The following is a 27,050-nucleotide window of genomic DNA, read 5'->3' on the forward strand; positions in this document are numbered from 1 at the left end:
CGTCCTTTCATCTACTTGATTACGGACCGATTGAATTTCTTTACGATACTCATCGTATTATGGGAGCACGTTTTATCACGAATTTTGCTTCTCATTGTTCCTCTATTCTCAATTTTTTTTTTATTCCAAGAAATATTTCAACAGAGTAAGAACGATGAAAGTTCCGTCAGCAAATTTCGAGAGTACGCGAGAAACCGTGCTTGGAGACGCCGCTCTTTCTCATTCCGCTCTTTCACCGTGTTGGCTGTTTATCCATCGTTTCTTATTATTCTACGAGATGTAGCCAATACTTGTCATGATCTAGGTAATCGTTCCAGTCGTTTCTGTTGGCATACATTTCTGCTATTTAAATGCCACCTGAATCTCACGAGGTGGCGTCTTACGTAAAATCTTCGGGTCGGCGTGGGCGTATAGGCGAGAAGCTTACTGAAAGCGGCGAAGAAAAATTGCGTCGGAATTTAAAAGCGAAGCGGCATATATAAAGTATCGCGGCGGATGAAATATGAAGGTAAAATGTTAATGAGGGGTACGCGTTAAAGGACCAACGCGTGGCAAGTGGAGCAATTCTCGCGGAAAGCTTCGCGACACGTTGGGCTCAACGTCCGGGTTGGGGTCTTATCGTCCGAAGACAAATCTCTCTCCCTCTCCAATTCCACGCTCAATTTTTCTACCTCGAGTCGCGTAATCCTTCTCCACGCCGTGGCAGCCGAATCATTCCATTTAATCTCTCGCTGAGTGTTTGATATCGTTTCGAGAAGAGGCAGAAGTGCCTTGCGTTTTCTTGATACAAGTGCAGCTTGGCGAATTACTTGGGTTTCGTCTTCGTTTTTTCCTCTCTCTTTCTCGAAGGGCAAATTAAAAGATTAAAAGCTCGGAAAATGTAATTGACCGATTCTTGTAAAAGAAACGATGTATTAAAAGGAAGAAGGTTAACGGTATCTATCGCGTCGAGATTATATATTTCACGTAGACAAACATCAAGAATTCAATTTTAGAATAAAAGCATTCGTGTCCCTCGTTACAAGGTATCTAAACTTTACGATAGACATAAATACGTATAGGAGACAAGATCCTATCGTAGGGGACGGATCTATTTTCCTCTCTCTTCGCATTTCACGGCCAATTCCAACTACGAGAACGCCATCATCTCGTGGCAAGCTTCGAGGATTATCCTCGTTGATAGCACTTCTTGCAATAGGCTTGCGCGCTTTTAAATACAGGAAGGCTTGGCGTGAAACGCAGAAATAGTCACTGAATCGCCTCGGCGAGAATAAAAATCGCGGTACATTACACGGATCGCCTATTTACACCCCGATGGCCACGCGTAATATGAGTTTTATAAATTGTTCGCCGCGTCAATATTTCAAGGGGCGAATGTGCAGCGCGAAATGTAAAAAAAAACGTCACGTTTACGCGGTTAGCTTTTGTTTCAACTAGCCCGCATTGCGACAAGTTTTAATCTAACCTCTTGTTAAAGATAACGTTTTTTCATTCAAATTTTTTATCGAAATGTATGATATAACTCACGCGTCATGTGATAAAATTTGCTAACTTGGATATTGATATGGAAAAATTATGTCATTGCAAGTGTAAGTCATTCGGAAGTCATGAAAGGTCGTCCCAAATCAGATCATTGGCATTCAGGCTCATTTTTAAATCATGAGTAATCATTAATATCATGTCATTGACGTTTTAAGGTCATTCGAAGATCTTTAAAAACTTTGGAAATACATATCGCACATTAATTGATTAACAGGTGTTTTCTACTCCATTATAGCTCATTTACAAAAGCGACCTGATAATGCTAAGTGTTAAAGAATGAAAGGATATCGATTTTCCAGATAATACGGTACTTTTAAAGCGAGTGGGATGAAAGTAGCGATAATATCGGACGTGATCGAACCGAGTGATAATAGATAATTTATCGAATAAACGCGAATCACCTGTAGATAGAATTTCTCATAGTGCGTGTCACGCGGTATATCATGCCTCAATCAATTCTGGTCACGAGCTGTGCAATCATCCTGTGTCACAGTTCGAGAAATTATTCTGGCCGAGGGCATTTCTTGCTTACCCTCAGGTACACAGAATCTCAAGTGAGAACCCGCGTACGGCAATTACTGATCGTTATTGATGTAGTACATTTACTGGACTGTAATATGCGCACGATATTTACAGGGCAGTTACTAGTTTCCGAAAGTTACCAAACTACGATCGCAACTCGATAGTTCTATTTTCACGAACTTGCGAACCAAGCTAATGAATAGTCCGAAGCGTTTAACTCGTATGTATGTCGATATTCCTGCGAAAGTTGCTTGATTGCGTGTTATGTATATATATAATATAAATATATATATTATAATGTTATATAAATATAAATATATATACTTATTATAATGTTATATAAATATATTGTCTCAATAGTTATATTTTTATATTATTGTTTTATATTATTATTTTATATTATTATTTTATATTTTGCTTTTTATTATTTATAAAAAAATATTAAGCATCTATTATTTCCTTAGAAAACAAAAGGAACTTTTGGGACAACTTAATATATACAATATATATAATATATGCAAAATATATGTGTACACACACACGCTACATACGTTATATGTATATAACGTACCACCACGTCTTATATCGTAAGAACTTACCACATTTTTCCCCTTGCTTTTTCCTGTATCGAGGAACGTTTAAGTCCGACTCGACTCTAATCGTTTTGAAGCAGTCATTTTCTTCGACAAAGTTAAGAGGATCCAAGAAGAATCGATGGACAAGAGAAGAAGAGTTAATGACCATGACAAAATGAATATCAGGGTACTGCCATAGATAGAAAATGCTGTGACTAATGGCAACGTTAGTACTCATAACGTCAGGACGATAGTTACTGACCGTAATAGACAGACAATGGCAGAGGCCGCGACCGGGGACCCCGATATTACATGGAAGTGAATAGTGAGCGTCGTGAACAGACACCGTGCTTATTTGTTCCTTCGGGCAATATCAAGCTGGCTTATTTCGAAGAAATCGTTTTCGCTACCACGATAGATCCGATAGTTACGAATTATTGTACACACAGAGAAGCACCGACGATTAATTAAAATCTGGATCCGTAACGGGGCACATTTGTCGATAGAGTGAAGTACATATAGAAGGAACTAAATTACTTCCCCTTCGTTTTTCATCGAGCGATTTTTATCGGAGGAAGAACATTTCCAATTTCGTGGGGAACAAATGATGAAAAATTCGATCTACGATAAAGGCAGGCCATGCATTCCGCTGGTAGTAACTTGAAATTTTTAGCTGTTTTCCACGTAAAGAGGCACAGAGGTGAATCCCTTGTCGTTAGATGGGATCTTTCTTTTTCGTTGTTCTCCGGTTTCATGACCAATTCTGGTTAGGGGCGAGTGATCATTCTTGTTAACGAGAGTTTTTGCTGGCTCTCCAGGTGTCGTGGATCAAGCGGAAGAACGTTCAGGAGTTACTGACCGTAGGACTGACAACGTACGCCAACGACGAGCGGTTCCAGGCAATTCATTTCCACCACAGCGAGGATTGGACTCTTCAAATAAAATACGTTCAACCGAGGGATGCTGGATTGTACCAGTGCCAAGTATCCACCCACCCACCCACTAGTATATTTCTGTTCCTCGAGGTTGTCGGTAAGCGTGATATTAAACACCGATATAAGCTATTTGCGTGTGGCCTGTGCCCGATTTTTGGTTATCGTGTATAACGGCTGCGATGGACGCCTGTCCGATTTTTCCAATCCTCTTTCTTTTTTCCCCGTTTACTTTTTTTTGCTTTTTTTTATATGCTTTTCATTCTCTCGCGCAAATTTTTATCGTCAGTTCAAAATCTACTCTATCTCCCGATCCATTAAATAGAATAAATTAAATTCTAGTTTATTTCGTCGAATAGTTAATGAAATTGGAATAAATGTTCCGAACAGAACCTTTTTTCATCATTTTTTCCGTATTCACTGTTCACAATCATATTCGACAACGGTGGATAAACATCGGAGAAATATCGGTTCGATTACTCGTATCGATCGTCTACCTCTTTTTTTTAACAACATGCATGACCGACTCGACGTATGATTTTTCTCTCTCTCTCTTTCACTTTTCCCTGTCTCTCTCCATTTATGTAACCTCCACACGTATGTCTTGTCCCATATACATACACAATTACGTATTTCAGTTCTTTCTCCGTTAATATCATTCTTTCCTTTAGTGTCGCGTTTCGCATTTCACTGTTGCCCGGTCGCAATTACGTCAGCTACAATAACGAATATAATATAATACAAGAACACAGTTAAATGCTGGAAATAAAATAGACCGAAACGCGTTTGTTGGACGGCTTTGCAGTGCGAGCTCGAAAAGTGGGAATACTTTCCACCAAAGGGGGCACGTAAAGAGCATCGTCGCTACTTAGAGACAGTACACTCTCGTCCGGCTTCCTGATAAGACACCCAACACCAGAATATCTGTAGCAGAAACTCTTTCTCCTTATACGCTACCACCAGAAAAGGAAAACAGCAGTTTAAGAATTCCCTCTCTTTTATCAGATCACCTATTTCTACCTGTCACCTTTTTCTTTTTCTTCCTCTTAGTCTCTTCCTCGGTCATTCCCTATTTCAATGCTCCTCTGTTTTCTTTAGCTACGGTTTACAGTGTTTACATTTTCATTTCCATTTACGCAAGCTCCACGTGTCGACGCAATCGGGGTCCGAGAGCCTGTAGAAAAAGACTGGCAAGCACTTTTATCTGGATTTTATTAAGCAGATGGCCGATCAATAGCGGGAAAACGGTTTTTATCAGACCAAGGAGGCCGAAGTTTCGTGAATTACGACGTTTGGTCCCGGCGTCGCCGTTTTAAGCGACGTTCCTCTCCGTCTGTCTGTTTCTCTCTCTGTATCTCTCTCTCTCTCTCTCTCTCTCTCACCATTTCTCCCTCTCTTCCTTTCTCAGTCTCTGCGTGTTTCGCGTATTTGCATTTAGATTCTAGTTTTTGAAAGTACGTTCCCTCTATATCTATATCCATAGATCCATATATATACTCCTACATCTATATATGTATATTTTATATATAAGAATACATCTGTATTTGTGTGTGTGTATGCACGCCGGCGAACGCCAGTTACTATCTAATTTTGTCCTGGTTTCCGGGACCGTGTTTTTGTCGTGACATCTGACGGATACGTACTAGAGCCTTTCTCAGGTATTTTTAATATTTATACTCTCTCCTGCCCTCAACTCCACCCCCACTCAAATCCGGGACGTGCAATATTTGCGTTCCTTCTTGCACACTTGAAATTCATGGGCCGAGATTTTTCTGATCTGAGGATGATGTACAACGGGATCACGGTCGGGACGTTTCGATTATAGTGTTTTATATACTGCTAAATAATTACGATGTTTTATTGCATGGGACAGATAGGGATGTTACGCTGAATAACTGAATGAAGTATTCTGTGGTGGATTTCGATGACCGATTCGTGCGCAATATCCCGCAAATTTGTGAACTCGATTCGTTAATTAACGCTGTGTCCCCTTGCTTCGGCACGAATTTAAAGACTTCCCATTGAAAACTACGTTCTTTTACAAATTACTGCCGCCCATTCATCCAATCTTCAACGAACCACTTCTTCCGTGAAAGATTTAAAAAGATGTCAACGATAAAACGTCATGGCCCTCGAAACTTATAAAAGAATTTTATCGTTTGCTTGGTTCGGATAGTGGGCTGGAAAATTTTTCAAACACTCGTCGAGATATCGTATCGCAATATCAATAAGAGATACTTCCACTATAGAACACCCGTACTTTATGTTAGATTTCAATAAAACGACGATCTATACCATTACTGCTTTGGAAAAACGCGGAAAATCAATCGCCTGCGAGTGTCTGACTATACGTACGCCCACACCCCTCACACGTAATTCGTGCATACGGTGAATAGTTACAAAGGCGAGTTCCTGTGTTAATGCAATTAATCGATTAATTCGAGTCGATCGAATAAGCATTTTCAGGACATTTCCATCGTCTCTGATTATTAACGATTGCTCTCGTTGAAAGAACGGCGGAACGGATAAGGGCAAGAGGAAAAAAGAAATTGGATTACGTAGCTTGCTCACTAATTAAAACGCGATCGAGGAGAATAGATCGAGCCCTTTCTCGAATCAACAGTATGCGCGTTCCGTAGTAGCTTCGTGGCTGAAAATCAGATTGGATTACCAAAGAATAAGAAGTTGGTAAAGACGTATTTAACGAGGGCATTGGTTTGGAAGGAATTTACCTTCTCCGGAAACTTTTGAATCGATAACGATCCTATCAATTGTCACGAAGACAGTTCCAAAAGTTGGCCTTAATAACGTCTCGTTAAGGCCTAATTAGACGTATCGTATCATTAAACAAAAAGAGAAATGGAAGATTTTCAAAGTCTAGGGATAAATACACCTCCTAACGGTACGTCGACCTTTCCAAGTATGCTCACGATCGCACAAGCGCACCTTGTAGATCTAATTTTAATCATCCGATATTGCTACATCACCCTTAAAACTTTCAACATAGACCGGAGAAGGGATTAGATCACATCACATTTAATAAGCTCCTCAATTTCTACCTGGTATATAGACTCGCGTTATAATTTCTTTCTCATCGTGGAAATTAATTAAGAAACTAAATTACGAACTACACAGCCCGGATGATTCGATCGACGTAATTGAATGCTCGAAGAGCGAGAAAAGATTGGAACAAAAAAAAAAAAAAAAAAAGAGAAAGAGAAAAAAAGGAGGAAAGCGAAAGTGTTTCGAGCAAAACGAATAAAATAACGAAACGGCGAAAGCCGAAGCAGACGGATAGTTGAGAGAGCAAAAATTGGCCAATCTGACGAAGCGTATAAACAACAAAATGCAGTCGTTTTAACGGATCGGTTAAAATTCACGTATTGGTTCCGCGAGAAAATCGTATTGCACGATAGGAACGAAAAAGCGAACCATCGTTGGAATCCCGAGCGTTCTCGAATCGTGACGTTTTAATAAATTTCGGACGTGTCCGACTAGCTCGTGACGGATTTGTTTTTATTCGTGGTACACGTAGCGAGAACGCGCGTTCTTTTGCGTCTACTCTCGGGATTCAATGGTCCATCGCGATATAGAGAGAACCACTTGGAGCGTGGACGCTTCAAAAGAGCGTGCTTGTATCACGCAGAGAAGCGCTTAAAACTCGATCTACACTCCTGTTCACGTGCGTTCGTCCGTGACACGTCGTGAAACGGAAGCCCTGTCGCCGGGGGTTGAAGGCGGATGGGCAAAAGTGTATCCGACTAGGGATGGAGTAGGTTTTGCCCCATGTTTACAGTGTTCCATCACACCTGACCCTATAACGGGTTCTCAGGGCTGTCATGTCAGTCTGCGTCGGTGAGCGAACAGACGAGTACGATAGCTCGAGTAAACGAAAAGGTAGACGGGGCTGGGCTAGTTTAGCGGAGAGAGACATCGAATTCGTGGTACGAGTGAAGGGTAACTTAAAATTCTTGGGCTTGGGGTGTCAGTCTGCGGAAGAGATAGCACAAAGGTAGCCTGGTTCATGAGACGGTTGAAAGAACCAGAACGGGCGAGAGAGAGAGAGGGGGGAGAAGGAGAGACAGACAGACAGACAGACAGACAGAGACGGAGACAGAGCGAGAGAGTGAGGAAGAGGGTGAAGCGAGTGGGATTTCGTACGCTATCCCCGTACAACCCTTAACCAGCCACGATGCATACCTCATCCTTCCTAGTGCTCATAACCGCCTTGGACCCTAGTAAACAATATGGGATAGAACGGTAAGCTACTCACGTCTGACACGTCACGTTCTACCATTTGCAGAGGCCAGAGCAGAGATAGCTGGTCCCTCGGAGAAGTTCGTGAGGCCAGGTAGCACCCTGCAGCTCCACTGCCTCGTAAAAAAGTCAACAGAAACGCCTTCCTACCTATTCTGGTATCATAACTTCCGGATGATCAACTACGACATCGATCAAGGGGTCAATGTCAGCACGGACTTGGTAGGGCGCGAAAGTTGGCTGGAGGTGCCTCGTGCGTCTGATCGTCATTCCGGAAATTACACCTGCGAGGCAAGTAACGCGCAACCAGCGCGGGTCCTGGTGCACGTGTTCAAAGGAGATAATCCAGCTGCGATGCAGCACAGCATCGCTTCGTCGCCATCTGTCATGGCTTGCAGTGCGCTATTGATGATGTTCACCACGCTGAAACTGGTGCTGCATTCCACCGTCACGAACTGATCTTTGTGCCCCACCACGTGTGCCATTCGAAATATAGAAAAATGAACGTTGTGATATTTTCGAAAGAGAAGGAGATAAAGCTGTGTAATTCGACGAGAGAAACAAGGATAAATGTCCAGGTTGCGCGCGTGAATTTTATGACGTTGCAGGTGCAGTTTGTTCCGGTAAAATTGTATCCACGACAGACTCCGGTTGGATCTGAAATCACCAGCCTTTGATCTTCGGAAGGTGAGCGACGTTATCGTGATACGCGTTACGTAATAGTTAAGGAATTGAATCGAATAGTTGATAGTGAAAGACGTGTACGTGTGCGTGCGTGTGTTATCCGTGTATACGGGGAAGTGAGACAAAAGTATGTAACGAGCTACGAGAATGATGTCTCTGTAAAATAACGGAACTGGTCTAGGGTGTATCGTTAAAACCATGGATGCTCGAATAGCTACTTCGAACGACGCTCACGTATTCGTTGTATCGCGAGAATACCGAAGCATCCTCCCTCAGACGTAAGATTCCTTCCTCTCGACCGTTCTAAGACGAACGCAAATTTCGACGTTTCTTCAACGTATACACCCGTGTTTGCTCAAAAGTTAATATTTCGCCCGCGACTAAACTTCCCACCTCTGTTAGCCGTTGTGATATGTGTAAATGTGTAAGCTGTGTGTAACTATCACGATCGTAAAAGTGTAATTGTGTAATCTGTCCTGCGACGAGTGGTACGATTAATGGCGATAATCCTGTCGCGATCTGGCGCATTTTGCCGGGTCAAACTTTCCAACGATGTTCCGCGAACAACTTTATTCGGTCACCGGCGTTAACTATTTCTCTCGTTCTCCGCTCGTGAAATTTGTTAGGTTAATAGCAACGATGAGAGATCGTCGCAATTTCAATGAATGTTTCAGCAACTTGACAGAAAACAAACAAGAAAACAAAACAAAAGACGAAAGAAACGAAAGACAGAGAGCCGAATCGCGTCACTTACGTCTTACGTTATACGTAAAAGTTGAATCGACGAGAATTCCATCGTTATCTAACGATTAATATCACATTAGAAAAAGGACAAAGATTGCCGAGATTAATGGAATATTGCATATTCGGCCTACACGTTCAGGTACGCGTAATTAATCGTGATAATCCCGACGTAATACAGCACAGCCTAACGACATTATCTTCTATTGCCTTGCTCTGCACAGACGACCTTGCTCATAATGTCTAAATTAGTTCTATCTGACGTCCACGAAATGGCCGTGCTCAGGTGTTATACATACTATAGAGGGAATCGGCGCTTAGCGGACTATGGAAAATTGTTGCGAACTATCGAATTTGTTGGCGAGCGTGTTTCACGTTTTTAGAAAATTCGAAGCTCGTAATCGACGAGTGAAGTTATCGTGTTTAGCGTATCGCGTTAGAACGAGTTTATCCTCCCCTGTTAAAAATCAAATTTGATTGTGCCAATCGCGTATCGATCTTTCGTTCTCGATGATTGTTCGCATCAAATTTTATTGTACATATATTTTCTATGTCGGTTGTTCGTCGATCTATAAATTATATAGTATAAATCCTTTATAGAAGACGGTTTTCGTTAATCCCTCGCGAAGAACGCAAGGTGATCTTCTTGGACCACGATGTTTCGCAGCGTTAGTATTGCCGCATGTTTCCAAGCTAATCCACTATTTCCTAGGTAGACAGCTGTTTCACGTATCCGTACACATTGTCAACGAGGATAATCCAGTTTCTGCAAATAATAAACCCAATGGTATTATCAAGCCGGTGTGCACGGATTTCGATGCGAGTAAACGAAATGCTCGTGTGGACTGCATCGAGGATACACACCGAGGAATCCCCCTTCTCCCCTGTCATGTGAAACGGATCGATCGTGATTACTCCGATTGATTATAAACGATAATATTTCTTTGAGCGTACACTATTCGACAAGATCGTTTCATTTATTGTAAGTTAAAGCGATGGATTAATTAATGTGATGTTCGATGATATAGTCGCTGTCTGTTGTATGTACATACGTATACATAACATATATATACACACACACACACATATATATATATATATGTTACGAACGTCGCACAATGTTAATCTCATTTACGGTTGAATAAAGTTTTCATATAAATTCCACTTCGGAAATCACGGATAAGAAATCTTGGATTATTCATAACTTTCGTAATAATAACAGATCGCTCTTTCATCCTTCGTTTAAAAGCTTTTTCCCCTTTTATTAGCACTGCTATTTTAACACCGTCTCGACATCTTCCTGGTTTTATATAAATCGATATTCGCATAGCTCTGCCAAGTAAGAGACAGATGTAAGTAATGAATTATACCTCGGTACTGTTTCGTCACACAATAGACAGTATTTTCGTTCCTGTGTAATATAACCGGGCCTCTTTATTGAAGTAAAATACTAGCGGAATGCGATGGGTTCATGGTGCATAAGCATTTTCATTCAAATCGCTTTCTCCATGTTTCTCCAGCTCTCTGGAGATAGAGAATAATTTCGTCGTGACACAATTCGAGCCTCAGTCCCCGATAATAGCTGCATGCTAATGGCATTGTTTGCCACATTAAAATTACCGCTTCGTCCAATCGGCACTAATTGATTATTACGCCGCATCGAAACTATTCAAGAATTATGATCCCATTAATTGACGTAGAGTGGATGTTCAAACGATCCGTTACCGCAGAGGAAAAACCTGTGGTCGTCGAAGGGATGTATTGTTCCCGTTATCCTATCGTCCCTTTAGCCAAGATTCTATCGACGAAATTAAACTGAACGAGAACCAAACGATTTGTTACGGACTATTGGTTTGCACGGCAGTTAGAAACGATCGAAACTAAATTTCAGGATCGCGAATCGAGTATATCTCTATTGAAGACGATTTTAATCGGCACTCGATTATGTTTACCATGCACACCATCAAACGCACTTGATTAAGAGATTCGATACCAAACTGGAATGCCATGTGAATTACCCAGCGCAACAGTGATTTCATCTTCCTGCTCGACTTGCCTAGAATATTACACCGCTGGGGAATAGAGAGGCTTCCGGCCGATGCATTCAAAGATCGAATTCCTAAATTAAAACATTTACATCATCCGGTATGCATTTCGATGAAATCTATTCGATCCATTTGGTAACGCAATGAATCCCGTGTAATCAGAGGTATCACGGATTCCGAATGCAATTATGAAAGCATCGTGGAAGTCGCTTAAAGAATTTTTCTTTAATCGTTTTATCATTTTACTTCTCCCTTCAAGGAACAATTTCCCGTTGACCCGATTTAAGGTGGCGCGAATCAAAGTTGCCTTCAGCCTGCAATCAGCAGCCAGCATTCGGGCGTGCTAAATTTGAATCGTTAATATCGTGTACCAACAGCCAGCAGATCTGGACGTCATTATTCCAGAAAGATGATTCTGATCTATTCCAGCAGTCTCGTCAACGAGGCAAGGCCGAGTCCACTGTTTCCGAATCTCTGATCTTTGATTGGTATTATTTCGTCCAAGACGCTATGATTTCGTTGACGTACACTTTAGTATATTCTCTAAATTACAAGCTGCCATCGAACATGGTATCCTTTCCCATGGCAACTTGTCGGTTCAAAATGTTAGTTTAGCCATCACAGATTAGGTTAGTGTGTAACGAGTTGCAAGCTGAGCACTATATAACATTCGGAAGTTTCAGCTTTGGAACAGGACTCGTGACTCGAAGCCGAATCACGTTACTACGACGGGCAGATATCGATGTTCACGAGCACAAAGGATGTACACTCCTAATTCCGGTTGGAGACATGTACGATCGGTTGTAGTCACGTTAGATCTCCGAAGACACTTTCCACCGATGCGAATCAATTATGCGTCTGTGTCACTCTCGTATTTCTCTTGTTCGACTCCACATACAGCATACGTCGGTAATTCGAAGCGCTGACCATGTCACTGGTCATTTTACAACCTCATCGATATGCAAGCAATCCTTTAGCCGGGGATGAAGCCCACGACTAGGTGAAATGATTCCGTAACGACAATCAATCAGAAAGCCGACCCACTGACCGGAAACCACCTTTCACGTATTCTCGTAATTTTTGTCGAAAACCTATCCAACTTTTTAGAGAAATTAAATACAAATTCCATTAAAGTCTTGTATATTCTTTAGTTTCGTGGTTGATTATCGTATATCCTATGTTTCAATTGGTAATACGAAACGATGTCTCATTTGCATGCTGATTTTCTCGCTCTTCCCTGAATTTTGTACAGAGAGGCAACGAGACAAGAGCGAAAACGAGGATGAAGATTGATGCGCGAAGCTAACGAATTAGAAGTTCACAGCATCAAGACCTAGAAAGTGTAAGGAGACATTCCATCGTAATCACACTTGGTAACTACTTCAAGTTTTAATGTACTTATTTTTAGATGGCAATTCTGATAAAAGCTATTCAAACTTTATCTTCGGTTGAATCGACATTCGTTTCACATCCGTTTATTCGTCTCTCTAAATATACTCGTCCTGTTCTTTCGGCTCGATAGGAAATGAGAAACAGTTCGCGGCGAAACCGACGAAGGAACGTTTTGTCTACACTCGAAGCTCGCAATTAGCTGAATATAATTTATTTTCGTTGCGTTGTCAACTTTCCAAGAAATTAACAAATTAATTGGCAGCCTTTGAAGCATTAGATAAACTACATGCTTCTTATGGCGCTCGATTAAAGCAGTTTAGCAATAACGATATTTTGATTATGTAGCTATTACCTAGCAATGCTGTAGCAGCTCTTCGCCGACGCCACGAGGATCGATAAGAATGCTTATCGCAACCGACGCTCGATTCAATCGGTTATTACAAAAGAACTAAAAGAACAGTAGAGGAATTAAAGGTTAAAAACGCGATTGAAATTGGTTCCTCTGTGCCCCAGTCATGCTTCCCTTTCATAGATAAAAACAGAAAGAACAGTAACCTAAGCGTCGATAATCGAAGAAGATTATCAGAAAGGGTAGAACAAACCTAGTAAATTATGTATACAATATCGTGAAGTGTTTTACAAGAATTAAAATTTTCAATTATTCTTTAATCCTATCCATCTTATGTGCAAGAACAACCACAGATTAATAAAAAAAATCTTTTTCCACTCGAGAAATAAATAAAAATAATTGCTCGCCTTATCGTGATGGTTTAGCATAAAAAATATTCGATCCGGAAGATTCTCATAGGTCTAAGTGCGCGAAGTTTTAATCAGGCTCGTTAGAAATCGGGCCAGTTGAGCTCGGTATATTATCCGGCGCGACACGTGGAACGTGTTTCTCGTCCATCTTAGGTGAATTTCCGGAAGAAATTTCGAGCCCCTAATGCGGCCACTAAGCCCAGCCCGCTCGTCAACGAGGATAATTCTACGAGGTACCTGGCTGGTGTCGGCAAATGACTCTGGTCGCTAGCTCGATGACCTTATCGACCGGGCTGGGATTGACCCACGCCTCGTCAGCCTTTTACTGACGAACCGTGATAAGCCCTGATTGTTATATACGGCGAACGAGGTGGTTCATGCCACCACGAGCTAGAACAAATTCGTTTTGGATGCCCCTTGGGCCGCGTCATCCACTTAAGGTGGCCGTTCGACATCGATCGACGTTTCACAAAAATTTGCGCACCTGATCTGGCTTAAGAAAATGGATAAAGACATACGATGGTTAGTATATTAGACATACTTGTGTATATATATATACGTTATATCTACATATCTGTATGTGTGTATGTATAATGAACGTGGATGGCATGAAAATAGCTCGATGTTCGTCTCAACCGAACCGTGCATTTTTCAAAATCAGCGGCCTTTCATTATTACCGATATATGCAAAAAAGGAGATGAAGTAGCGGAGGAACAGAATGATAGAGGGGAAAAAAGGGTAAAAAAAGCAATCAAAAAATGTGACTGCGACTACTATATCAGGAGCGTGTATGAAAAATGTAAATTTACACTGGCGTGTTATAACGGCCGATTCGTTGGACGACGGAAGGGAAAATTTTAGTGCAAACGTATCTAATTGCACACAACCGTGCGCGAACGTGGCTAACGTAATTGCGGTAAAACATGCATTTAAAAGCCTTTAAATATTGAACGTTCTCCTGATGAATATTTGAAGGTACGAAGGGCCTGATACACACAGCCGATCGTATGTGAAGTTTGTCGTCCGCCATTCTACAGGAAAGATAAAAACTCGTGCACGATTGGATGATTTATTCTGTGAAATACACGAAGATTGCATGCTCGCTTTTCCACGTGATAACAGCGTCACGTGGAGTTGGCTACGATTGACGAACATTACTCGTGGTTCCTTCAACGTCGAACGCCAGAATATCTTTACCTGGCTGAAGCAGATATGTTTCCGGAGCTAGATTAGATTTCCTCGTCGGATTCAGGTGTAAAATGGTTTTTGACGCGTCTACCTTATGACAAGTTCGCGGTGCTATGCATACAATGTCAATCTCGTCTCCGTTGAAAGATTATACGCTGCCTAGCACGGATATAACGACTTTGACGAAACAACGAGATGATCCACTGCAAGATAGGTGTACACGTATACATATACATATATATCCTATCCTCTCGAGACCTCGAGTACGTAAAATGCATTTTAAAGAAATATTTATGCGGTTGGCCACGTACGTTGTTTGACGTCGCTGTACGAGCTTGATCTTCAAGAAGAAAAACGTCCTATTTGAAACACGATGTATCGTTAAAGTTACGGAACAGATACAAAAAAGAGTGCTCGATAATATTACATTTCGCTCGTTTATATTATTCATTCGTTTATCGAATAGCATAGTTACGATTTCCACAGAAATCCAGATATTACGAGTTAATACGACACGAATTCTTTGTGCGAAACAAAAAGATACCATCGAACTTGAGAAACGAACGGTCGATATCTTCCGTTACATACTTGCAAGTACCTGGAGCGACCTTTTTCAATCGCCAACCGATGCATCTATCTGCCGCGAAACGTACATTCTTTATGAAACGCTGGCAAACCGAGCGGCGGCAGAAATAAAAATGGAACAACCGGGATCGATATCGAGCTTGTTAATGCTTATATCTGGTCTTATACAAAAATAATTCCCGCTGAAACAAAGGCAATACGCGTGGGGCGTGGACGGCGATTGGTGGGTTGAAGCGGGGCTGGATAAATTGGATTTTCAACGTTGCAAAAATGTAAAGAGGGACGAGAAAAATTCGATTTGAAGCGCGACTAGGTGGTCGCCGTTGCATCGACGTCGCGGTATCGGCAATCATTATCGCCACTTTACTCGGTCGTACGATGTCGGATCGCGAGAAAAAATTTAAGAGGAAAGTTTGCTTTTACCGTAGACTTTATCGGGTAGCATCTACTTTATCCCGGTTTCAACCGAACCGGATACGAAAATGCGAACTAATCTCACTGGAAGCAGATACCTTTAAATAAATGTCTTCCTGTAAATGTATCTGAAAAATTATATGCGGCTGTGATCCCATCAACGTTCGCTTCGAGCGATGAATGCTTTCTGGAATGGAAGCTTTTTTAATAAAGACTTAGCCCCGGTGTCGAACGATGGAAATTCCTTTTTCCATCCACTCCACAACGTTCGTGAAGCTACACAAAAGGTGCACACGAGCTGACGTTGGATCGGATCGTGAACGGTATCTTGAACCGCAGACGATCGTAGAAACGCAGCTCGTTCTGATAACACAGTGGCGTACAACCACGAAGAGGCCGACTCTTTCGTGAAAGAGGGGAAACAAACCGTGGTTTGCAAGGTAATTCGTTCCCGATCCGATCGATTACGAGATTCGTCGAGTTCAGGTGTATATCGGGTAACCAAGATCTCCCACGTTGTAACCTCGCGTAACGATCTATCCGTTCAAACGTTGACAAGAGAAAAAGAGAGAGAATCGTTCCGCAATTTCTGCTTACTTCTGCACCGAATGCAGTCACCTCGTTTGTGGGGTTACGCTATCATCTCGTTGCCATCGAAGTCTGTGTGTTTCGAAACGAAGTCTGTCTGTCATCGATTTTATCCTTTATCGTAAATTACATCGTCAAAAGGATACCCGAATCACGAGCTGGAGATTTCAAAGTGGAAGTTCATTCCGCGAGCACGTTAGGGGGAGGAGAATGGAAAATGGGATAAGTTGGATCAATGCGAAAGGAATATCTGACGAACATCGCGCGCCACGTGAAAACTACTGTGAAAAGGTAAGTTACTTAAGAAGAAAGATGCTCAGATGCTTCCCGTAGTTCGACCTACGAGTTCTCGATTCCTTTGCTTGATTACATAAGGCTGAACTTAAGGCAGAGCCAACGAAATTCCAAGTATAAGGGAGTAAAGGGAGTGTCGACGCTTTAAGACCGCGGGAAGAAGAATTTTTCGTCGCCTCCGTATATATACCTGTACGTGGAAACTTTCGGAAGACCGAATTTAAAGTTGGAGAACTACGTCGATCGTTGAGTCTGTGTTCGATCTTTAAACGATACGGCCGGCGCGGTGTTAAAGTTGCTTTTCTTCTTACGTAAATGAACATCGCCGCGAGAAGTTTATCGAATTCGTGTTTTTCTCTTTTATTTTTCTTCTCGGTTTTTTTCCTTCCATTTTCTTCATTGGCTCGTGTGACCATCGAGGATAAACTCACGACTCGGTAAAGATCATCGAAAGAGAAAGAGTCACGATCGTTTGTATAACTACGCGTTCTTCTTCTTACGGTTTTCCCCGATCGGATCTTTTTTCCTCGTGTATCGCTATCGTTGCGTTTTCGTTGTGTCGTTATCAGAGCGTTCCGGGAATCCCAACCTACGCTCTCCGAGATATTACTTGTTGATATTGTGGATATAACGATTCCACGAAGAGGAAATCACTGGTTTGACGTAGAGACCAACTCGCTACAATACGTAACTGTTCCTCCTCTCTTTTTTCCCTCTGCTTTCATCGAACCGTCGTAAATGATTTACAATTGTATTTCGAGAAGGATTCGTTGAACGAAAGCTACCAATAATTTATTCGTTGAAATATGGATGATTTTATCGTAATTTGCGAACCGTTTAGCCGGACAAATTTGAACGAACGTGACTGACAAATTGGTGGCGTGGTCGGGAGTCCGGCGAGAAGAAGGGCCAGCGCGCGTATGGATTCCTATGAATTTGAACGAACAAAACGAATATCCGGTATAACAAAGTCACGCTGGACACCCTCTACACGTACCATTCTACAAAAGAATTACACCCTGGCTCGAATGATTTATATATCCTATTTCCTGTAGTTAAATCAATTTCTCTGCCGTTAGAGCGGAAAGAGAGCCGAAATATTCGTCCTGCGCAAACAGAGAACGAAATCACGAATGAAAATAACCAACGGTTCCTCCATATACTAGTAAAACGAAACAGCAGATAAATGCGTTCCCAAGTCCGTCCGAACGGCTCGTGTTTAATGAGTTTAAAATCTGGCGTTGACCCAAAATCATCCTCTTCTTCCTCCATGGCCGCGTTTCATATTAATGGCACGCACGTTTCACGAGATACGTTTCACGCGATAACGCGTTTCTGTCAGTATTATACAAACAATCGCTACAAAATTTACCTTACACAATGGGCAATTAAAAGTTATACTTATCTCACGGAAATCATACTTTACAAGTATCATCGCTTTACAGTTCAACGTGTTCCATGTCGTGTTAACCATTCTGATTTATTCAAACACAAAATCTATGTACGAAGCAACGTTCTACCAATAAAACGATACAGAGCGAGACGAAACTCCTCGACATCTCGTCCATCTATCAACTTCATCGGCTAAAAATTTCACGAAGGGGTTCAAAGCGAGTCGATATTCCCTTTCTAGTTGGCGGTATGCATCGACCTTTTCCTTCGATTGGCGTAACTTCCATTAGCAGCGACGTAGGCAGACCAAAATGAAACACGACCGTTTCACTTGACGGGCGACGCTATCATGTCGGTGGACATCCGACAACTTGCGTTCCCGCGGACATAATTCAATGGCGCGCACAATCGCAGCCAGCAGCACTACCCGCGTAATCTTGCGTGTACGCGTCGCGCGATATCAGCTTGAAATAGAGTCGTCGTCGTTCCCGAACATCGAGGTTCCCTTTTTCAACCAACGATTTCACAATGGACTGTGTATACGGTCGTGCCGTTTTCACCGAACGAATGGGCGCACGCTTTCGTTCGCAGCTTTTGATTTACATTAATTGATTCGCAGGCTCGATACCTGTGGCCTCGTGGATGAATGATAACCACGACGAGATTCGATCCGAGCATGCATATGTATAATTCCAGTCTGAATCCAGTAGAAGCACGATCGAGAGGAGAATATCGGTCAGAGGGAAAAGGGACGATTTACGAGGAAAAAATGAAACTACCAGCGGTCGCGGGTAATATCGCATCGCTTTTCGCATAGAATAAAAGCGCGTTTATTAACCCTGGTCATGACATATGCTAATTAAGAGGATAATGAATATATTGTCGAGTGCGAAAGTTAAAAGACCGCCGATTCGATATTATCCGCTCGTTGTTCCCGGTATGCTTAATTAACAATGTCATTGTACTCGTTTGCAAAACGGTGTTACCCGGAATGTAATTGCCAGTTTGCTTCTTTCTTCCTTCCATCCCTCTGTATTCCTGTCTCTGTCCGCCACTCTATTCGTGGCATAGATCCTTCTTGTTTTAATTAAATCCCTCCCGTTCAGCTACTCTTCGGGAATTTAAATATTTCATCGAGGATTACACGATCCTGCCGCCGGTGAAACGAATATCCTAAAATACAGTCCTCGGGTTATCTATATCCAAAACCGCACTTATTGGAGGGAACGTCTAGCCAAAACCGATGAGAAATTTGCTATCGTTAATTCCCATTTTGCTCGTTCTAGGATTAACAGTGTCCGTTGCTTGGTCAATTTCGCGGCCAGCCATCGAACAAGACAGAACAAGAAAGAAAAAAAAGAAAGATTGAAATAGAGGGAGAGGAAGAAATCGAACTCGAACCCCATAGAATTTTCAAATCGCTATTATTGTACGTGAGCAAGGTCTTGCTATGGTTGGTTCGGTAGAGAAAGGAGACACAACACGCAGTTACATTCAATCGAGCGTAACTGGCGTGGAATTTCGCGGTAGAGAACTCCATGCAGCGGTGTCGTACGTGCGAGGTAACTTTGTTTCGACCGCCACTTCGTTGTCGGATACGGATTATAAAAGTTCCCGGTCGATTTTCGTTGACCGCGAACCTACGTGCATATACGCGTCAGATGGTGATCTACGGGGTAATCAAACTTTCCGGTAGCAAGTTTGCTCGTCTAAAAAATGAACGAAATTATTCCATGTTTTGGTTGCTTTTTTTCACTCTTCCCTATTTTAGACACTTTTAAAGAAAGTTTCAAAGTTTTTGAACACGATGGAGTATCTTGCTTTATGATTTCTTTTTTTTTCATTTTATAGCTACACGTGGTAGAGTTTGATATTCTCTTTTGCGGTATTACGACAGAGGAAACTATGAAAACGCTATACGAAGATTAAAGTGGAATTTTATTATTAGACCGATTCGCATTTATCACGTTTTAATCGACCGATTCTCTGTTATAGAGTTATAATGTGTCGATATAATTAACGATTAAAGAGAAGTTCGGAAAGCGATTAGTCTAGCTTACGCAATAAACGTGGAAGCAAAGCAACGGTGTACCATTAATCTCGGTCAATCTTCGGCGGAACGTCGTTTTGGTACTATATCTCTTAAACGTAATCTCGCGCTCTTCCTCGATACTGTGCGCTAAGAGGGATTAGGAAAGTCGCAGTTTGAAGCATCGACACGCAATTAAAGATCACCCTGTATTCGACCCTAACCGTATCCGCCCTGTGCAACGTTATCAGCACCTACGTTACAATTTTCCATTCCAATGCCGAGCTGCGATCGTCGAATCGACGATGTGCAGGCTGCGTGCAACTAAACAATGCATCCTGCTGCCAACCCTGGATGGCCGTAAATGCATCAGCATAAATCGACCATTCGATGGATCCATCGAGTGGCCTAAAAAAAAAAAAAAGGAAGCACTAAATTGGAGGCAGGAACAAAGGCACGGGTGAATATCATCTATTTTTTCTTTTTGTTCTGGTTTTTTCTTTTTAGGAAGTGGATGGTAGCAGGAGAGAAACTGTGAATTAAGGCAAGGCAAGAGGAGAATCCGTGCGTGCAGTAATAATGGAAAAACGTGTGTGGCAATGGCAACTGCGCTCCCACAGACGACCATTCAAATTTGCACGTAAAAAGCGCGTCGAATTGCCTTCGTTTTTTCTTTTTTTCCACCGTTTTTACTTTAACTCCATTTTCCAGTGGAAATGATTCCGGTCCGCGAGATCGTCATGAGACACCGCAGCGTCCCTCTTTTTCGTCGTTAATTCGTGATTAATTCGCCAAAGCTCGGCGTTTCGGTGGTCAAGCGTTTAAAATAGGTTTCGCTGAACTTTTTCCACAGTTCCTCCATGGACTCGTTATCCCTTTTCATTTCCCTTCCTTCTCTTTATTCGTTGCCCACCCCCTTCGTTTTTTAATTTTTTAGGCTTCGGTTCATGTAATCCTAAGCACGGGTCGATACGGATGAAAGATCACGAAGAAAGACACGTTGAAAATGAGCGACCAGCTGGTCTTAATATGAAAAATTCAAACGTCTGCACGAATTTAACGCACGCCCTGTGAATATTTAATGCGTTATAAGTTGACGGCGAGATGTGAATTATTCATACAATAGATGAACTCCAGTTAACGGAGTTTAAGCTACATGCGTACACGTATATACATACCTTACAGTTGCTTGAATATTGTTAATATTTATAGTAAACTTACACGGGCTAAAGTATCTGGACCGTGGCGCTGTTTTCACATAGGATTTTAAAAGCTTTATTTCATTTTCCGCCGGTACAAACGTACGATATGTAATTCTAATTAAATTTTTACATATTTTAAAATACATCGCGTGACTACAGCTGCGTTGCATTCGTCTCGTTGTGTTCTCGAAAAAATACAGTCTTGCGTTGTTTTTTAAATCGCCATTTTACCAAACAAAAAACATCGTTCGAAAAATCTGCGTCGTTTATTTAGCGTGTAACGAATTAATAAAGAGGCGAGGTCGAATAATTTCACGGTTTAACGAACTAATTCGAATCAATCGACGGGCGCAAACAATAACGATAACGAACTGTAGCGATTAATAATTCCATCAAATCCGTATACTTTCGTATTTATTCAGCTCTTTAATTCTTTTCGATATGTTTTATTTTGCAGTACTTTTTGTTAGTTTAAAACAATCCGAGAGCTCCGAGCAAATGTACAATTGCGATAATCAGTATGATGATTTAATCCAACACCGTGACCAATTAACACGGGAACACGAACGATGGCACGTCGCAAAAAATCAAGAAAATAGTATGGATTTTTTGTTTCTTTTTTGCAGAGAGCATGAAACGCGAAAAGGGAAATTACTTGGTGTAAAGCGTTCAAATATTTCACGTCACGTTGAGCCACGCTAGAATACAAATGTTTTCTAACGAATGATATCGGGAACGTAACGAGTTTCAATTTAAATAATTTTCAAGAAAGGTTTTCGCTAAGTATTCGAAACAACGATTCTCGAACGAATCTAAATGGGCGATGATTAATAAAAAAGGATCCGAAGCTTTCCAACGATACTCCACGTGGAGATTAGATCGCATCGATTGCCAGAAGACAAACGTTTCGTATTAAATTAACGTTCCTCGGATCACATTTATCAAACGAAATCTCCTTTTCTTTTTTAATTTTTATCTGCCTCTCCTCCGCCTTTCCCGATGAAATAGAAAGATAAAACTAGTCAATGATGACAATAGGGAAGAGTCGCAAATCTCCTAATTAATGCGTTCACGTTTGGCTCGGGCAAACGTCGTTCGCGTATTTGCTCAAACACGAATATGCATCTGCATGTTTGCAGCGTATATACGGGAAACATGCATCCCCGAGGAAGCGTCGTCTGCGTCTTCCAATATGGCAATCAGGTGCCACGCGCGAATAAATATTCGTTACAGACGAGAATTTCGTTAGACGTTTCACGCGATCGGTAACGACGAGCCAACTAAATATACAGACACGCGCATATATCGCGTGGACGGAACCAACGTTTTTTTAAATGATTTCTGAAACGGCAGTTTTATCGAGTTTATCGTGTGCCAACGTACGCGTTAATTACGACTCTGGGATTATACGTTCGAAGAGAATATTACGCATAAATACAATATTACATTTAAATGACATTTATACGTGTCAATTGAATTTTTTTAATCGTGTAGCAGTATTTGGAAACTATATATTTACGTCAACTAGGAAAAGAAGCGAAACAAAAAAAAAAAAAAATGTAAAACACAAGTTCAGACTCGCTATTGAATAAGTTTGGCTTCATTTATCAAATATAAATAACGAAGATTATTTTCTTGAAATAATTAAAACAAAGACGAACAAGGACTATAGTATTTCACTACGATATTCCAGGATTTATCGAATTGCCTTTATCGTCGATTGACAGATAACAGTCAGCAGCATATGGTTCAATGAATAATCCACTTTGCGTCAATGCAAGAAGAACGATTTTGATATGATTCAATGGAAGAATTATCATGCAACGCCAATCGTCTTGTTCGTGAAATAGAAATGCGTTTGAGCTGTAACTGCTTTTGAATCGCCGTATAAACGGCGATTGAACCGCACCGTGATGATGCATACGTTGGAAATATCGCAGCGTAATGACTTTATATAATTGAACTTTGATTACACGATGGGATCGCGTCATTCGTTAACGCAATACCTATTTTCCAACGAACGTTGTGTAATTTCCCCATATCGCTTAAGAATCGAATTATGTTTACTCGTCGATCACGTTCGCCTAACTAAAGGAAAATAAAAAAATACATTCGCATTTTTTCTTTCGATTCAAAACCTTCTACCATTTGGATCGGTGTTTTTTCAGATACTTATAAGTTTTTTAAAAAAACATGATAAAGATAATAAGACAATAAAATCTCTCAACGTTTACTTTAAGTCTTAGAAATGAAGCAACACCAATCTACAATAGACGTGTCGATAATCTAATCAATCAATTTATCAATATTAACACCTCGAATTCTATTGATTTCTTTATCTAAATAGTTTTACGAACTGTTGGAAAAGAGTCGGAAGGGCTTTCCTTGCCGAAAGCACAACGATCATAATACTAACGATTATACAGATCAACCTTGCGTCCACTTTTGACGAAATATTCATCGTTCTGAATTTCCAATAGCCTAAACATTGTGATGCCATACCGATCGCGAAACACGATAAACCTAAGAAGTTGTGGCCAAACTTAATCGTTATCGGTCTTATTACTTTTCGGAGTTTCGTGGCGACAAAAACAGGATAGCCGGTCACAGTTAAAAAGATCATTATGATTAGAGATGTGATGCCTAGGATCGCGTGATTGGACTTGAAGTGTACTTTTTTCACTCGGTACATTAGCACGACACCGGCAATGATGCAGATCAGGCCAAGTAGCTGCAGAATCCAGTGCAGGTGTTTCTTTGTGCGGTGCGTAAAATATCTCGTCAAGATGTTGTCACCAGCGAGCACGACAATAGCCTCCGACATCAGCAGGACGTACTGAAAAGGGTAAGATCGAGTCGTCAGCGATCACGGAAGCTGCAATCGTTGGACAAAGTCGTTAGAACTTCTTTAGCCACTTTGGTTAGCCACGGTATCTCTCCCCTCGGGGAACAGAACTAGTTTGGAATAGGCGAACTCGGTCCCGTAGCTGAATTTGGATTTCGTTGTTATCGTGCGAGATGCGAGATGTGTGTAAGTGGGAAATAAATGGCGTAATCTGAATCGAGTGTAATCGTCACGGAGAACATTCTTGGGCAAGGTTGCCCACGAAACTTCTGTTCTGTGGTTCTTTCTATTTTTTGCCCTCTGTTTATGCGTTTCTTTTGCCTCGTGGCCAACCAAAACAGCTTTTCCTTCTTTTGAACGATTAAACCGCGAAAGTCCAAAGTTCTTTCCTTCGTTCAATTTCATGGTTTACGTAGACCTGGTCTACGTTTGTTTTGAAATTTCTGTTCGCTCGTTCCACGCTCCTTTGCGGGAAAAAGACGTCGAAAGACGAAGGGAATGAACGTAATCCGAAAAAGGGGTAATCTCGGATTAAATGGAGGATGTTTTGGATCGACGAACAGAGGAGGGTGAAGATAAAAAAGAAAATAGTTCGAAAAATATTTGAATATTCGTCGAGATACATACCCCGACAGTGCAGAGGGTCGTATGATTGAAGACACTGTGAGCCACCGAGTAATACAGGGTGAACGCTGTCAGACAAACGATGAGTATATGGTTAACGAGGTCAACTATGGTAACGCACGTGCTCCATGCGCTTCGTTTCGTGTCAGAGGTTTCGAAATTCGAGGAACTATCCGGAAATTCCGAGGACGACGAGACATCGACTTTTGTTTGGCCCAACTGGAACGACGTTGCGTTTATTCCTTCTTCTTCCATGCTTTCAAAATATCTGCAAGTTTACAACAATTACGAAGTTCTCTCTCTATATATATATGAGGAAGAATTTTATAGCACGGCACTCCACGTAATGACTTGTTTGAATCGAATACATTCCATTCTACAACTAAGTAACTGTTCATTTGATTAAATTAATGTCAGGTTATTATACCGTTTTAATCATCTGTCTTAATAACTCTGTTTAATATTCCAAGTGTCTTACTATTTGAATTGCAATTTTTCTTTCCTTTCTGATATTTCCTATCGTACTAAATCGATGTCGTATTGTGTCAGATAGGGGAGGAATCTCTTCGGCTAATTTCTTGACGGTGCACATAATCAGAGAAATCCCTTTGCCATATCCCTTGCCGGTGCGAAGTTCTTTACCACATGGCTCGAAAATATTTAGCAAATGGTGAAGGAGTTGGCCGAGCAACAATAGTAATTACTAGGTTAAGTAATTGCTATATAAGGGGAATTACAAAGGGGACTGGCTTGTATTTGTGTTTGAAGTGATTACATCTGGGAGCACGATGGTACTGACCCCTTTAAAATCGGGCCACTGATCGAAAGAAACGGAAATGAGTTCGTTGATCCCGACGTTCCGTAGGAAACGAAAATGTAAAAGGCCATATGACGTGGAGAATAGAAATTCAGCATATAATTGATTTAGCGATGCAATCGGATCGATGGGATGGCTTTATTGCGATCGGACTCGAATATATATTTGCCGTGAGCAGCTGGGCTGTTCAGGGAGAAGAGAATAGACATAGACGATCGTTCTGTTCTCACGGAAACAAAGACAGAAAAGAAAAGTTCGCTTCGTTCCAACGTGATTTTCTTTTTTCATCCAAGCCGCCATAATCTCTTCGAAGCGAAGTGAATAAAACAAACAAGTTTCTTTTTCCACCGAAAGACAAGAGTATACGGTTCCCGACTATACAATATCAACGGCCGCGTTGCGTTTTTATTTTCCACTTATTTTATCCACAATGTAGTTCGTTAGGGCGAGCTCCGTTCGTCTCGACTTTTCGTTCGTCTAGAAAACGCTGGCTGTCCGCGACGACTCGGCTTCTTTTTTCTTACACGAGCGAACCTTACGTACTGCGAACCTTGGAAAATTGTTTTGTTTGTTGATTTATTAGACTGAGAATCGCGTCTTGCCGGATAATCAAGAGTCCTGGATGACGAACAACCGAAGATTTACCGAATACGATCGTTTAATCGAATCGTGCGAAATTCTCTCTCGAGTTGGCGGCCGAGGGCGACGATTACTCCGTCTCGTGTCCATAGTAGAGACAGGGGAAACACGAGACCAGAGGATGCGGGGGTGGTTGGAAAAAAATTTCAACGTAGCAGTCGGTGCAGGGAAGCCGGATCCAGTAGCGAAAAAACGAGATTTTGTAGAATTTTAAACGACTCGTTAACTCACCAAACAACCCCGTTCTCCTTCGCCCGAAATTACGTGAATTCTTCTTAAATTATAGCCGCACTGATTGCCGCGCACACCCTTCGCACACTTTCAACCGCTCAGATACGCGTTTCTATTTCGCGGAGCGTAAACATCGATGACGATCCAAGTGCGACCGCTTTCATACTAATTGCGAACATCCTTTAATCGAGCGGAATATTCTGTTGCTGTGATATTGAACATTTCTTTCTTTCGTTCGTTCTTTCGTTTCCCTTTCTCACTCACTCGCAATGATGTGTATCGTAATGATGATCACGTGGCCGCGATTCTCAATAATTGAAAGCATCGTACTGCTACGTGACGCTGATAATCGGATGTCACTCGTACGTGGCAGTTGGCTGCTGAAGTTTTACTTTTTATCTCCTTCTTTCTCCTTCTCTTCGTGGCCAACGATCTCCGGCTTTGCTCCCTTCACATTGTCCTCGAAAAGTTTATTCTCACGCGTCAGGTGCGACCGAAAGGCGCGCATCGGAATTTTCCAATGCAAATCGGGCGCAATTTCGTCGAATCAGATTATCGAATTTAGATTCGATTGAAACGGGAAATAGAATTACGCGAAAAGTTCCGATCGATCGGCCGGCCAGCCTTTAATTGAGATTAATCCGGGTTCTTCCGCGCGCAATTTTCGAAGTGGTCAGCCCACTGTAGTTGCCATAGTCAAAAATACAGTTCCGTACATATACGTTGTAACAATTTTATTTCCAACCAATCAA

At 41.6% G+C, this 27,050-nt stretch overlaps 2 protein-coding genes across 2 annotated transcripts in view; one reads left to right on the plus strand and one right to left on the minus strand.

Moving 5' to 3' along the window:
* The window catches only part of LOC117231614 (lachesin-like), a 33,185-nt gene extending 22,745 nt beyond the window's left edge, over positions 1–10,440 (plus strand). The window contains exons 4-5 of the mRNA XM_033490212.1: positions 3,458–3,671; positions 7,875–10,440. Coding sequence (XP_033346103.1) covers positions 3,458–3,671; positions 7,875–8,287 — 627 coding nt within the window. The 3' untranslated portion in view covers positions 8,288–10,440. The remainder of the gene's footprint in view (positions 1–3,457; positions 3,672–7,874) is intronic.
* Positions 10,441–21,187: 10,747 nt separating this feature from the next.
* LOC117231633 (cytochrome b561 domain-containing protein 2-like) lies at positions 21,188–26,520 on the minus strand. The gene is made up of 3 exons (XM_033490238.1): positions 26,299–26,520; positions 24,615–24,879; positions 21,188–23,978 (listed from the first exon to the last, which is right to left on the minus strand). The coding sequence occupies exons 2-3, from the start codon at positions 24,864–24,866 to the stop codon at positions 23,478–23,480; spliced, it is 753 nt and encodes a 250-aa protein (XP_033346129.1). The 5' UTR covers positions 24,867–24,879; positions 26,299–26,520; the 3' UTR covers positions 21,188–23,477.
* Positions 26,521–27,050: the final 530 nt, after the last annotated feature.

Source organism: Bombus vosnesenskii, unplaced genomic scaffold, assembly GCF_011952255.1.
Source record: "Bombus vosnesenskii isolate JDL3184/JDL3185 unplaced genomic scaffold, Bvos_JDL3184-5_v1.1 scf7180000013273, whole genome shotgun sequence".
Taxonomy (NCBI): Eukaryota; Metazoa; Arthropoda; class Insecta; order Hymenoptera; family Apidae; genus Bombus; species Bombus vosnesenskii.